The following is a 14,682-nucleotide window of genomic DNA, read 5'->3' on the forward strand; positions in this document are numbered from 1 at the left end:
GAAGAAATGAGGAGACAAGGGGACGTGTGTGAGAGCCTGTGAACCAGAGTCACTTGCAGACTTAGTCCCTGACCCTGCTGACCCCCATGATCCCGAGGGGCCTTCTTGTCCCAGAGACCCTGCCTCCCATAGCTTTTCATGTCAGCAAGCCTGAGCCTGCTGGGCAGGGGTCCCAGGTCCCTGGGCTCTACCTTGGGGGTGGGGGGCTGTAATCCTGATTCTGAGAGAGGAGCTCTCAGGACTGGGCCTCCAAACCCAGAAGAACCTGGAGCCTTGGTGACAGAGGAGGCTTCAGGGTCCCTGGATCTCCCCCCACCCCAGGTCAGGGTCTGGGGAATTCAGGATGCAGGTCGCAGGTGCCACAGGGAACACAAGGTTAGATGAGCCAGGCCCGGGCCCGGGCCACCAGGCTGTCTTCCTCAGGCTCGACCCCCTCCAATGGAGTAAGGGGCTCCTAGGCTCTGAGGAACTCAGAGAAGAAAGGGGGCCCCAGGACGTTCTGGGTCTGCAGCAATAAGCCAGCTGTGGCTCCAGGGTTCAGAGCAGGGCTCCTCCTCCTCCTTAGGGAGACTTCCAGAAAGCCCTTCTGGAATGTTCTCTTACTGCTTCCCTGATGCAGGCACATTCCCACCCTACCCCTCCTCACACACTCCAGGCCTCTGGGCTGGCAAAGGGGGCTGCACAGGTGTACACTCTCAGTGTAGAAATGGAGAAGGGAAAAGCCCCTCTTTTTGTGAAAAATAATACTCTCCTGATTTTACTACAACCACTTTAGGGACTACAGCTAGCATTAATACTAGTAACTGTACAGCCCTGCGTGGCCTGCCCTCAATCACTCAGCCCACAAGGGTGGGGATGACAGGTTTGACCTCATGGTCATCCTTGTTGCTAGGGGACCCCTCCCTGAATCCCCAGACAGGCCTGACTTTCCTCCTAGAGTCCACACTGTGTTTTTAGTGTTCCAGTGTGGCCAGGTAAGTTTTCTTCTTCAGTCAACACACAAACACACACAAGCTCTTTCTCTCTGTCTCAGTTTCACTCACCTCTTCCTCAGGCTCCCACCCCCAGCGCTCTGTCTGCACAGTTAGAAGCAACCATGGGGTGGGGGTAGGGAATCAAAACTGTGGCCTCTGGGCTGAAGAGGACCCCCACCTCAGGTGAAGTGGCTGAGTTTGGGAGGAGTCTCCTGAGCACCGCTTCACCACAGATCTCACCTTGGCCTTGACCTAGCTCCTCTGGGCTGCTTGGGAGTGGCTGCAGCTCTGGAGCTCAGCCCGGTGGAGGGAGGTGAGGGGAGGGGCCTTGGGAACCTTGCACTCTGGGGGTGAGGCTGAGTGTGCTGACCCCCCCGACCCACACACACACATCTATGCACACCCTGGGGCACATGCCTCGTGTGCATCTCTGTCAGAGCCCCCAGCCATGCACACATGCCCGCTGCCCCCTGGCCCCAGACATAGGAGGGAGGTCTCCATGGGTCTCCACTGGAGTAGAAGAATGACCCAGAAGGAGAACAAGAAAAGTGACCCCCTCCCTCCCCTCCCCTAGGATGAGGCCCAGCAGAGGCACCCCTACATCTCCAGGGACACCAGGAAGGGCGGTAGGCAGGAGTAGGGCTGTAGGGCCAGGCAGGTGGACAAAATAAGGAGAGAGTCTTGGAATACGCCTCTGCGGTGCAGCTTCAAGATTAAAGCTGGGTTCCCTTCTTTGTCCTTTCTAACAGTGGATCCTTACCAGAACCTGGTGGTGTGTGCAGCACCTCGGTGTCACCCAGAGCTAGAACGTACATGCAGGTAAGCGTGTGAAAACACTCGAGCACTTGAGTGTGTGTGCACGTGTGTGTGTTCAGGGCTGAAGTCTCCTCTCTCCTCAGACACCGGGGCAGGTGTACACTGACACACAGGGGCCCAGAACCCCGACTTTTTGGTTTTGAGAACAAAGTGCCCCTGGAGTTAGTAATTCATTCCCTCTCTCTGCAGCACTGATAGCAAGGGAGGTGAGGGTAGCGGGGCGAGGGAGCCCTGCGAGTGGGTGAGGCCCTGGCCCAGGGCCCAGGTGGCGCTGAAGCTCTGGCTGTGGGCACCTTTGTTGGTAGGGCCCTTGGAGTGGGATGGGGTGATAATATCCAAGAAGGATCTTGGACCAAAAAGTCAGATGCTGCTTGGGGTAGAACAAGTTGTGGTGGGGTGACATGGAGACTGTGGGAAGGGAGGAGGAAGGAAGGGGACCCTGGCTGAGCACTGGCCACGGGCCAGCACTGTCAGCCAACAGGGACTAGACAAGCAGACAGAGTGACTCAGAGGGCGTGTGACTGGCCAGGGCCTGGGATTGATGGACTGAAGGAGGAGAGGGTTGATGGAAGGCAAGGGGTGCGGGTGGTGATAGGTTGGGGGCTGGGGGCAGAGCTGCCAGCTGCTTCCCTGAGGTCCAATGGGAGGAACTTCCAGGAAGATCCCTACGGCCTTGGCAGTGTAGAGGAGTGACTGCAGAGGTCCCTTCCAGGAGGGAGGGTGAGATGGCAGGAGCCCAGCAGGGGGAGCCAGGCCCTTGAAGAAGACCCCCACATCATCGCCTCTGCCCTCCAAGGAATAGACATCTCTTGCCACCAGTCCTGAGCCTGAGGCTGTTTCCTGACACTCACTCCACAGCCCCCTACCCCAGCCTCTCCAGCCTGCACCCCACCCAGCCACGACCAACAGGGAGGAGTGGATTCCCACACCAGACCCTTGTGGGTCCAGACGACCAGGCGAGACACTGCTGAGTGCCGGCAATGAGTCGTTGGGAAAACAACAGAGGGGAGCCCTGTAGTTTGGGCACCTTGACCTACAAGGGATGGGCCTTCCCAGGAGGGGCTGAGGGCTGGAGGGCAGGTGCAGGCGAGGGCGGGCTTGGGGCCAGAGCTGAGACACATGCATCCTTTTCTTTTCCCTGTCCCTGTGCTTGGCCTCATTCTCTCAGAAGGGCTCTCTGGCTGGTGGCTTTCTCCCAGACCCCACAGCTGACAGGCCTGGCTGGCCGCACCTACGTAAGGAGGATGAGACACATTGAGGGTTGCGAGACCAAAATCAGGTTCTCCTCAGAACCCCACACTTCTTGACTAAGGCCCCAAGGGCCCCTGTAGGCAGCTACAGGAAACTGCAGCAAAGCCCAGGTTCTCTATACCCACCCCTGGGGACTGGGAAAAGGAAGAGGTTGACGACTGCAGACAGAGCTCCTGGTTTTCCTGGGGCTACCGGCCTGCACTGGAGGGGCTGGGTGAGTGTGAGCATGGATTTCCAGCCGCGTGGGGGCCGCCAGCACAGACCCTGGGAACGCCCGGGGTGGTGTTGCTGCCACGCGTTCTCCGGCCAGGTCTGCAGTCATCAACCTCTTCCCATTCCCAATCCCCAGGGCAAACCCCTCCTCTTACTCCTGCTTCCTGCCGCTGCCCTGGGAGAGGCTGTGTGAGGGTCAGGAGCGGTGGGAAAGCCAGGCCACGGCCTGAGGAAGGATGGGACACCCTCTGTCTCCGAATTCCTGGGGCCCAGGACCGTCTGCAGGTCCAGGACCAAAGCCCAGCAGGCTTGCCCGCATCGTCTCACTGCTCCCTCCAGCAGCACCCTGGCCTACTCGTGGGCGGAGAGAGGGCCTCGTTCAACATTGCCTGAGCTGCAGCAACCCTGCTGCCATCTTGGCTGCCCAGAACTCTGGAGAATGGCTCCCCGTGTGTGCACCCCACAGGACCCAGAGAACCTCTGCCTCCCTCTGGACGTCGGAGCTAGGGGCGGGGGGCCAGGATGCTCAACCCACTGTTGTTATTGACCCAGAAGGCTAGTGATTTTCCCAAAGTCACTCAGTCAGTTAGTGGCAGCAGGACGCAACTCACTGGGGCTCAGCTCCCCTGATTCAGAGCCAGCGTTCCTCTTCCTGAAGTTGATGGCCCTCGAGAGGCATCCAGTCTGTCCCCAGAAAGCCCTTTCTTAAAGAGTTTTCTTAAAGCCCACTGTAGTCTCAGACAAGCTCTTTCCTCTAAGGGGACAGAAGATGGGGACCTGATGGCACCCTTAGTGTCCTTGTCCCCATGCTCGCTCCCCACTGGGTCCCTTCTCTTTTCACCATTTTCAGACCAATTCCTAACCCTCTGCACTGTCCAGCCAACAACCTGTTTGTCACCAGCCCTCATGTGGGGTAGCACTTGGCACCCCAGTTATAGACTGACCCTCCATCAACCCCTTGGCTCTCCCAGAAATAGGGTAGGGGTTCCTATTGTCCTGGGCCCCCTTGTAGCGGTAGCAGTGATGGGCCAAGGGTCACAGGCTGGAAAATGGCAGAGCTGGGACTCGGGCCTGTGTCTCCTGAGGCCAGATTGTATGTCCTCTCCATGCCACCCAGCCTGGAGTCTAAGGAGGACCGGCTGCAAACTGGCCTGGGTGATACCGCCCACCCCATGGCTGGCCTGGAGGCGAAGGGCCAGTGACATTTGCCGCAGGCATGTTCCTTTGATCTTATTACTGTTACTCCTCACTTGGCTCCCAGGGTCTTAAGCTTATATGTGTGTGTGTCTGTCTGTCTGTCTGTGTGCAGGTGGGGGTGAGTGGTCCGAGGGCAAAAAAGGAGAATGTATTCATGTAATTAAAATATAAAGTCAAATTACCCTAATTTAGAATCTGTGTCTTTTTCAGGACAAGCACTGAATAAATTTCACTTGGAAAGGACAGGGTGGAAGGAAATGGGAGGAAGATGTTTCCAGTGGGAGGGGAACAACCCCTCTCTCCAAACCCATCCCCATCCTTCTGAGGCACCGCTGACTTACCTGTGTTTCACACATGATTTCCAGTTACCTGCGGAGAATGTTTTACCAGCCTAGCATCTGCCTCTCTGGGCCCTAAGAGTAGTACAATTGCATTTCCCTTTTTGGAAACATAATGCATTTGGACCCAGCATCCTGTCCTCTGTATGTGGCTGGACTTTGCAGATGTGACTCCTGGACACCGAGGGTGCCGGATGCCATCCTCTCAATGGAAGAGAGGCTAGGTCCTGACCAGGACTGCTGGCTTCACCCCGGCTGGAAGGGACCCCCACCCTTCCCTTGTATCTTCACCGAGCCAGGCTGCCTGGGGCTAGTCTGGCGCTGCTGGGTCTTGGGCCAGAGAGATCAGGGCCTCCTTCTGTCCACTTTTCCCTTCCTTTGAGGAGGCCAGAGGTCTAGCCTCTTCTTCTCATGTTAGACGCCACCCTCCCAGAATGGCGCTTCCCTCAGCACAGGGGGAAGCCTGCCCCCTGGCCATGATTCCAGATACTCTGCTGCCTCCCCAGTGAGTTCTGGAGTTGGGGGTGAGGGGAGGCTGCAGAAACCCCTTCCCTCCTCTTGTATTGACTCTCCAGGAACTCGGCTCTGTGCTCTGAGCCCAGCCAGGCCTAGAGGGGCCTTCCAGGGGCACCAGGGCCCAGGCACACTCCCTGTGTCTTTGGGGAGAGAGGGCCCAGCCTGTTACCTCCGGAAACTCTTCTCGCCTGATGGCCGGGAGCTGGGGCGGGAGCCGGGTAGCAGCCCATCCGTCTCCTGGCTGTCCTTCTCTTCCTCGTGAAGGGACTCCTCTCCCAGAAAGTCCCCGTCATCCCAGGAGCCCACTGTGCCATCTGTGGCCTGATACCGGACCTCCACGCACAGGCTGGTCTGGAGGAGAGAGGGGTGCTGAGCGGCTGGGATGGCAGGAACAATCGTAATCCCATGGACTCTGCTGCTCCATGATTTTACAAGGTCCTTCCACACCCTTAACTCACTGAAGGAGGGCGAGCTGGGGACAGTCCTCCCACTATGTTCCCATTTTGCAGATGAGCAAACAGGCTCAGAAAGACTGACAAGCGCAGACTCAGTCGATAGAACAGGCTCTGGCTCCAGATCCTGTTGCGCCTGGCTCTCTTCCCGCCCTGGTGCCTGAGGTACAGGGTTGGGGGCCCACCTGGACAGCTGGGTCTGGGCTGGGGGTGGGCTCTCTGAGTCCACTGTGCACAGAATCAAGGGCATCCTCCAGTGTCCCCAGGGCACAGGTCACCCCCTCATCCTCAGAACGAGGGTTGCCTGCAGGGACAAGGGGTGGTCTGCCTGAAGTCAGCTGATGTCCCCTCACTCCTGATGATCGTTGGGATGTGATGACATGAACCCTTCAGCAGAGGAGCCCAGACCCTGGGCACCCTCCAAAGGCATGGTCTCAGCAATTCTTCCTGCCCGTCTGACACCTACCCTCCTACTCTGGAGAGGAGGTACCATCGGGTGACCCTGGACTTTTCTCTAGGGGAGCGTGGAGCCCCAAACCTGGAGCCATGCTGTGCACTTGAGAATCCTGATTAGGCGTCTTGCTCTGTATCCTTGGGCCACTGCCCTCCTCTCAGCTCTGGTTTCTCCCTAGTGCAGAGGGAGGACTCATTCTAATCCCTTCCTCAACCCACACGGGTGCTAGGACATCTTCTAGACATGCTTGCCCCCTCTCCAAGTCAGGGTTGGCTTGCTCCGGGGACCCCCACAGGCAGCCTTCACTCAGTGAGTGGGCCCCGGGATGCCAGCCTTCCATTTCCCCTGGGAAGGGAAAGATACACACATTTTCTGAATCCTCACTGCGCTAGTCATCATGGTAAGATGCTTGATGTAAACTCATTTGATCTTCCCAACACATCAACCTGCCCTACCTAACACATCAGGGAGGTTAAGTTACTTGCTCAAGTCACACAGCTAACAAGAGAAGGAGCTGGGATGTGAGCCCAGCCTGGCTGACTTCAAGCCCCACGTCCTTCCCACTGAGCAAATGTGGTCCGTTTGGTGAGACCAAGCCTGTTATGGTGGGAAAATGGTGGCCTTGGAATCAAAGATCTGGGGTCCTAGAGTTGATTTTGCTGTTGACCAGCTGTTTGACCTTGGCTGGTCAAATCCATTCTTCATCTAGGACTTCAGAGTTCCCATCCATAGAATGGGTGGCAGAGGTAGGTGGTGGGTGAGTTAGATAATTTGTAAGTCCTTTCCTTAACTGAATTCCTACATCTGATTCTAGAAATACAAGGCCCAGGCTGTGCCATCTGTTCCTGCCCATTCCCACAGTTCTCTCTCATGTTTTACTTCTCACATTCTATGCTCTTCCTCTGGACATCTATGTTCCTCTCCAAGTCCTCCACACCACCAGTGTCTGGAGCTTGTTTTTCACCCTCTCTCCCTTTGCTGTGGTTGCTGAGACCCCAACCCACCTGATTTCAAGACGTCCCCCCACCCCTGCCTATGCCTACATGTGGAAGAACGACCTCTTTGGGGCCAAGTGGAGAAGCCCCTTGTTCTCAGCAGGGAAGTGTCTCGAGCCACCACAGCACTGTGGGAATTTCTGCCCCACCCTTGGTGTTCCTCGGAGAGGGTTCCTTCCATTCTGGCTCCCTGTGGCTGCAGTCTTACTTCTGAGGTTACTCTGCTGACCACTATGTAGGGTCATACGTGGGACCAGGGTTGGTGCAGCCCCATTTTACATATGGATAAACTGAGGTCAGGAAATAATAGCTACTGATCTTATTGAGTTGGCCAAAAAGTTTGTAAGATGTTATGGAAAAACCTGAACGAACTTTTTGACCAACCTAATATTTACTGAGCACTTACTATATACTTAACTGTCCCAGGCCCCTTCTGTGCATTTCCATTTAATCCTCAGAAGAGTCCTGTGAAGTTGATACTATAATTTTGCTCACTTTGCAGATGATGTGTAACCGGCCCAAGACACACAGTTACTGAGTGGCCTAGCGAAGGTCTGTATCCAGGAGCCATGTTCCTCACCACTAGGCTCATCTGCCCAGGGGTGGGCATAAATGAGCTCAAGGGGACAGATGCATCAGAGCAGAGCCTGGGGACTGGGCATCTCGACTGGTTTATTTCCTTCCTTTGTTTGCATGTGTATTAAGTCCCTGCAGGCTGTGCATCACTGGTGCATGTGTGTTTGCTGGAAGTCCAGGGATGGGTTGTGACAGATAGAAAGAGGTCCCTGCCCCCATAGAATGGCTAGTCTTAGATGCCAAGGCAGGCATGAAGGTCATGCCCTGTAGAGGCCAGCAGGGCTCAGGCTGGCTTTCAGATGACGAGGATACCTCTTTAGTGACCCCTGACCTGGGTCCAGATGGAAGGCTCCCTGATGGAGAAGGGAGGGAGTCCCCTAGTCACCATCACTTGTACTCTCACTGAAGAAAGGGCTTCAGTGTCTGCCACCCTCAAGGGCTCCCCCACGGCCCCCCACGGCCTCCAGCAGTCTGACCCGAGTCTCCTCCTCCCACAGCACCTTTCTACCCACGAGGAGACCCAGCCTAGACCATGCTATGTGCAGGCGGGGGCAGGGGTGAACAGGCCCCCAGGTGACCCAATAATGGGCACGTCCAGGGACTCTCTGGGCACCCCAACCTTGATGATCGCATTGTTGTCATCCATCAGTGTGTCGGTCACCTCCACGTGGTTCTCCTCCACCACCTTCTGCAGCACCATGCGGAAGGTCCCGATCAGCCTGTGAACGGCAGAGGGGCACGGTCTTCATGGTTTCACATCGAGAGGTCAGAGAGCAAGGCTGACATCCCAAGAGGCTGTGACTGGCTGTGAAAGACACCGGTGGGCTGGAGAAGGAGAGGGCTGGCTTGGGCTCCAAGCTGGGGTTGGAGAAGGTGGCCCAGGAGCTGGGGCTGGCCAGAGAGGCATGTCCAGGAGGGTCTGTGACCCCCAACAACTGTGTGCATTTGTATGTATGAGAGCCATTTTCCTGGGAGAGCTCGAGGGCAGTGAGCACCCGGGGGGATGGTCACAGACTGGGATTGTGATACCCTGGTGGGGCTTGTGTTCCTCAGGTTTGTGCTGTCTCGGGATTCAGCTCATCCTCCGCAGAGTGGCTTCCAGATGCCCAGTATGGAGGCTGTGGGGAAGGACTGGAGGCTCCACCCGCTTCCACCTCCCTAATGACGACCAAGATCTCTATGAATGAGCACCACTGGCTCATTCATCCTCAGATTGAATCATTAGTGATGCCCATACACACCTGCATTCTGCAAGCTCCTTGGGGCAAGAACCCATCTGACTGTGGGTTCCCCATCCCCCTAGGTACCTAGGGGAGTGATGCAGGGCAGTGATGTAAAGGGCACAGTTCTGGAGTCAGAGAGAGAGGATCGGAAGCCCAGCTTGGACACTTACTAGAGAGTTATCTGCTACCTGGGCATCGAACTTGGGCTCACTCAGTCTCAGATTTCTCCTAAGATGAGCTAATACCTCTACTTTACTGCTTAGAAGACCAACAGAAATGCTCTATACCAAGTTCTCATCAGCACACCTAGTGCAAAGTCAGCACTCCAGGAAGCTGTCTGGTCATTGTCAAGGGGGTGACATTAGTCTGTGAGCCTTTCCAAGGCTCTAGTTTCCTATTTCAGCCTCTAGTTGGTATTTCTGGCTCACAGGAAATCTCAAAATCTACTGGCTAGAATTAATGAACAACAGTGGGGGCCCCATAAATGCTGACTGAGTCGAGTTGTCCCACACTTTGCCCCACAATTTGAAGGTTATTGCTCTGGGAGAAGAGGGTACTCAGAGAGATGTTCTCGCATGGTGATTCCACGTTGGGTAGATGAAAACATACACACCACTTCTGACTGAAGGGACAAAAGCTCGGGTGGGGGGGGGCGGGCATCTACAGGGTGTGAGACAGGAGGGGCTCTTGGGGTCCTCTGGTGCTGCTCTTGGCTTATAGGGGAGGAAAGTGAGGCTGAGAAAGCAGGAAGGGATGCAGTTAATTTAATGGCCACTCTGGGTGAGATGAGGTATCAGGTGGAATCTGACTTTAATGTGTTTGATGTTTGTATCCTCCTGATGGGCTCTGGAGGGCAGACACTGTTTATAAAAGCCTCCTGTCTGTGTGAGAGGAAGAAGTAGCAGGAGCAGTCAGAATGCATGCTTCCCTCTGAAGTTCAGAGCTCCATCTGCCAGCTCGCCCCACCCTCCCTCAGGGTGAAAATGTTCACCCTATTCCTCTACTCTAGAGCCCACCAAGGCTTCTAGACTCTTCTCAGACCAGCCCCTTGGCAGCTGCCTCCCCCACGGCACCCTGGCCTCTCCTCAGCTTGGACAGTGCAGACCGAAGTGCCAGGCCGTGTTCAGGAGACCAGGCATCGCTGCCCCTGAGTCTCAACTTTAGGTGGGCTCTTAGCTTTCTGTCCTGTGTAGCCCTTCTAAGAGTAGACTCTAGGCATGAACATATATACTGGGCTTTTGCAGCCTCATCTCTTCAGGCTCTAAAACAGTGGGGTTGCAAAGAGTCAGACATGACTGAGTGACTGAACTGACTAAAACTCTAGCATGAACAGAATCATCAGGAGGGCTTGTTAAAGTTCAGACGACTGGAACCCACCCACCCGTGGTTTTGCTGGCCATTGTTTAACAACAGAAATATCAAATAGGGAGGGGAAGGGCAGTCCTGACTTGCAGCTTTTGCCCATTTCCGTGGTGTAAATACCCCCACCAAGGTCAGTTTCAATCTTCCCATGTGAAGTTCACTGAACACAGAGTCGGAAGAGACGTGTACCATCAGCCCTTGGAGTGGGCCCCACGCCGGGGCTCTGACTTAGCAGAATGACTATTTCTGACCTGTGTCCAGGTGATGCTGATAATGGAGGTTGGGGAGCTTACTTTGAGAAGCCCTGTTCTACCACAGCTGACTGGAACTTCAGGTCCTTTTGGCCCTACTAGGGCCAGTTGTGGAGAAGGCAATGGCACCCCACTCCAGGACTCTTGCCTGGAAAATCCCATGGATGGAGGAGCCTGGTAGGCTGCAGTCCATGGGGTCGCTAAGAGTCGGACATGACTGAGCAACTTCACTTTCACTTTCACTTTTCATTTTCATGCGTTGGAAAAGGAAATGGCAACCCACTCCAGTATTCTTGCCTGGAGAATCCCAGGGAACGGGGAGCCTGGTGGGCTGCTGTCTATGGGGTCGCACGGAGTCGGACATGACTGAAGCGACTTAGCAGCAGCAGCAGCAGCAGGGCCAGTTGAGCACCTGCTGAATGCTGGATGTGCAGGCACAACTTTTCCCTAGAAGAAGCCCAGAGAGCTGTAGAGCTGCTGCAGTGTGACAAGACACCCCCAGGGGGCAAGATGGGGCTACTGCCCCACCAGTGCTCAGAAAAGGCTCTGGCCTTCCAGCTTAACCAAGGTTTCAGAGTTTAGTCTTGCAAGGGACATAAGAGGAGAGTTTGTCCTGCAATAGCATTCTTTTAAATGGACAGTTGATGTGATCTTAGTCTTATGTAAAGAATAAAGAAAAACATTTTTATAAAACTTTCCTCCTTTCACACATCTGAACTGTTTAAGCAAAACCAGGGTGCTTGCTATAAAAACACAATTTCAAAACATATGCCCTTATGCTGCTTCTAGCAGAACACTGCCCTCAACCCCTTCCATAGACGTTCTCTGGGGAAGGAGCTGGTGTAGGAAAGAAGCCTTGGGTCTGGTCTGTCTGGTGACCCCAGAGACCATATCCAACCCCGACCCCTGCTGCCCTCTGTCTGGACTGGCTGGAAGCTCAGCAGGGTGTGCCTATTGCTTCTCCTCCTCTGGGTAGGTCCGCATGGAGGAGTTGCCTGGGAGGGGGCCCAGGTGGGCTCCTATGTCCCTGGAGAGCTGGGACCTTTCCCTGGAAGGTGCAGGCATGAGGCCATCCATTCTTCAGGAAGGAGTGCCAACCCTGGGTCAGGAGGTCTGGGTTGAAGACTAGGTTCTGCCTTGACTCTGCTGTGTAACCCTGGGCAAGGACAGTCTCTGGGCCTCAGTTATCCCTGAGCTGTTGGTGAAGGAGCTGGAATCATCCATCTTTGGACAGCCTCCCTTATGCAGCTCATCTGGGTTACCCACCACAAAGAGAGTACCCCTCCCACCCATCCTACCGACAAGGCCCACAGTTGGGCAGGCTGAGTGGAGGCAGGATCTCCGGGTACTCAGCCAGCAGGGAGGGGGCCTTCACACAGCTGGGCCCGCAGACTGACCACAATAGAGCTGCAACCAGGCTCCAGGACCTGTCAATAATTCATTGCTTTCCCCTGGGAGCTGGTGTCAAGTGCCCGAGGCCTGGCAGGGCCTCCACTGCTCTCCTGGCTCCTGAATTATTCAGGAGTCCCAGGAGATTGGTGCCTGGGTCAGGCCAACCCCCTCTCACAGGGCCCTGGACAGGCAGAGGGGGTCGTACAAGATCTTCTGGATCCAACACTCACTGAGTCCTCATAGGGAAGCCCAAGGCTCTCAAAACAGGACCTCATTCTAGGTGGATGGAGCAGACCCAGATCTCCTGGCCCCTGACAAGGACACTTTCTTTCTTCGATCCCTGTCTCCTCTTCTCCACAGCCCCTACAACTGCTGGGTGAAGGGCCAGCTCCTAAACTGCCCTCTGCTTCTAGGGCAAGTCCCAAGGTTCTAAATCTCACACCAGCCTCCTTTACCTCAGTTTTCCCAAATGCACCAGTCAGGTGACTGGGTTCCTGGAGCACCCTAAATTCTTCAGAGAAGAAGGACCGCTTGGATTTGGGCTCCCAGATGCTCCCACCCTGTACGTTATCTCCTCCTGACCAAAGGGGACATTCATTCATTCAATCATTCCACAGAGTAATGGGGGTCTGCTGGGTGTAGGCCACTGTCCCAAGCTGTGGGTGTGGCTTTGCTGGTTGCTCTGCCCAGAGGCTCCCCAGAGGCTTGGCTCCCTCATCAGAGGGAGCCTGGTGACTGATCTGGACCACAGTGGGGACAGAGGGCACCCACCAGAGGGACCGTTTCTTTGGCTCAGGAAATAGAGCCCAGACTCCAGGGTGGGAAACTGAGTCCCACCTGACTCCAAGTACCCGCCCTACCTCTCTGACTCCCAGAGCTGGCCTGTCTCAGGGTGGGTTCTATGTTGTCCACAAGACCACCACTCCTCCCCACCCCAGCTCTGCCGCTGACAGCTCCCTGGACCTTCTCCAGGCTTTCTAAGGAATGGCAAGACTCTCTTCTACCAGGCCCATGTCTCCCCTTGTGGGGGTTTCCTGCCTTTTCTTAGGTGAGGGCAAGGAAGGCAGAGAGAAAGAAAGAAGGAGAATCAGAGTAGGCACTCCCCCTGCTGTCTCCCCTCTTGCTGGCTTTTTAGAACAACTCATTGAGGCCTTGTATTCCAGCATATTCTTTGTGAGGGTAGTCAATTTCCTAAACAATCGATCAAATACTTCTGATTTGTTTATAGCAGGAGTTTTCATGTTTTCAAGGGCTTCCAGCGTTTCAGTGGCTGATCTAGCAGCTCTTGTTTAGATGATTTAGCAGTCTCTCACACGTCCTTGGTTTCCACCATCACTGCACACATAGCCCGGTTTCTGGGAGTCTGAGGATCAGGAGAGGAGGGGGAAGACCAGCATCCTAGCGCCCCCTCCACCGCTGTCTATCCCTGTGGCCCCGGTCTCCTCTCCGAGGCTCAGTTTCCCCATCTGCACAGTGAGGGTTTCTCCGACTGAGCTCTAAAGCTCCCGGGTGCTCTACCATCTACTGTGGGTCCTGCTGGGGGGCCCAGAGCCCCTGCCGGTCCTCAGCTTCTGCTTCCTCCCCCACATCCACCTTATTGTGCGTGTTCCTGTTTCTCTTGTCCTCACAGGTCACCCAGTCGCTCATCCCAGGGAAGAAGATCCTGCTTTACTTTAGGGGCCCCGGTAGAGTGTCTTACGAACTTTCTTGTGGGTGTCAGAGGCAGCTGCCTGAATGATGGGATGCCCTGAGCCAGCCATCCTGGGATGCCCACTCCAAGTACTCAGCTGAGATCTCTCGGGCCTGAGATAAAAACCACAGAATCCTTGGATCCATGTGGTTCCGCCCTTCCTGACTCAGAAACCCCTCTACAGCATCATGGTCCACTCTCTGCTAGCCCTCTTCCCAAGACAGCTCACTGGTTGGAGAGCTCTCAGATCTCCCAGCAGTCGGTTGTCATCTGGCAATGCAGCCTGGTCCTCGTCCTGCTTCTTGGCACACATCTTTCCTCTTTCACGTGGCAGGAATCCTTCTTGAGGGGCAGGCATGTCTTAACCCCTCATCTTAGCACCTCCAATGACTAGCACAGTGTCTGGCTGGTGCAGAGTGTTTCTCAGTGAATGTTTGATGAGTGACTGAAAGGATGGACAAAGGATGGATGGATGAACAAGTCTTTTGCGATTTTCTCCTCCAGGCTCTCAGCTTCTTGTCAGGAGGCAAGATTTAAAGTCCTTTCCCCCGGGCACAAGGCAGTGCCTATTCATGTTCTCTGCAATCAGCATGAGGAATAGTGGAACCCTCACTCCTCATCTCTCCTGCTCTGATGGCTCTACTTCTATTGATATGACCTAGGATTAGGTCTGGAGAAGGAAATGGCAACTCACTCCAGTGTTCTTGCCTGGAGAATCCCAGGAATGGGGGAGCCTCGTGGGCTGCCATCTATGGGGTCGCACAGAGTCGGAAACAACTGAAGTGACTTAGCAGCAGCAGCAGGATTAAGTCAGCTTTTCTTTCATTTGTAGTCTTCTCTCACTGTTGAGTCATAGTGAGCTCTCAGTGAGTAATCCTCCCTTGCATTTTTTGACATGTTTTGTGGTTCAATCATGACTCTTTCTAGCTTGTATAAGAGGATTTGGCTTTTTAATTCAAGACAGGAACTGCTGCTGCTGCTA

General features: G+C 55.0%; 1 protein-coding gene across 1 annotated transcript in view; it reads right to left on the reverse strand.

The window, feature by feature from the left end:
* The window catches only part of OTOF (otoferlin), an 88,748-nt gene that overhangs the window by 45,901 nt on the left and 28,165 nt on the right, over positions 1–14,682 (reverse strand). Inside the window, exons 4-5 of the mRNA XM_010840690.1 lie at positions 8,402–8,501; positions 5,475–5,656 (exon numbers count right to left, since the gene is read on the reverse strand). Of these exons, the coding sequence (XP_010838992.1) occupies positions 5,475–5,656; positions 8,402–8,501 (282 nt within the window). The remainder of the gene's footprint in view (positions 1–5,474; positions 5,657–8,401; positions 8,502–14,682) is intronic.

The sequence above is a fragment of the Bison bison genome, unplaced genomic scaffold (genome assembly GCF_000754665.1).
Source record: "Bison bison bison isolate TAMUID 2011002044 unplaced genomic scaffold, Bison_UMD1.0 scf7180017864145, whole genome shotgun sequence".
NCBI classification, from domain to species: Eukaryota; Metazoa; Chordata; class Mammalia; order Artiodactyla; family Bovidae; genus Bison; species Bison bison.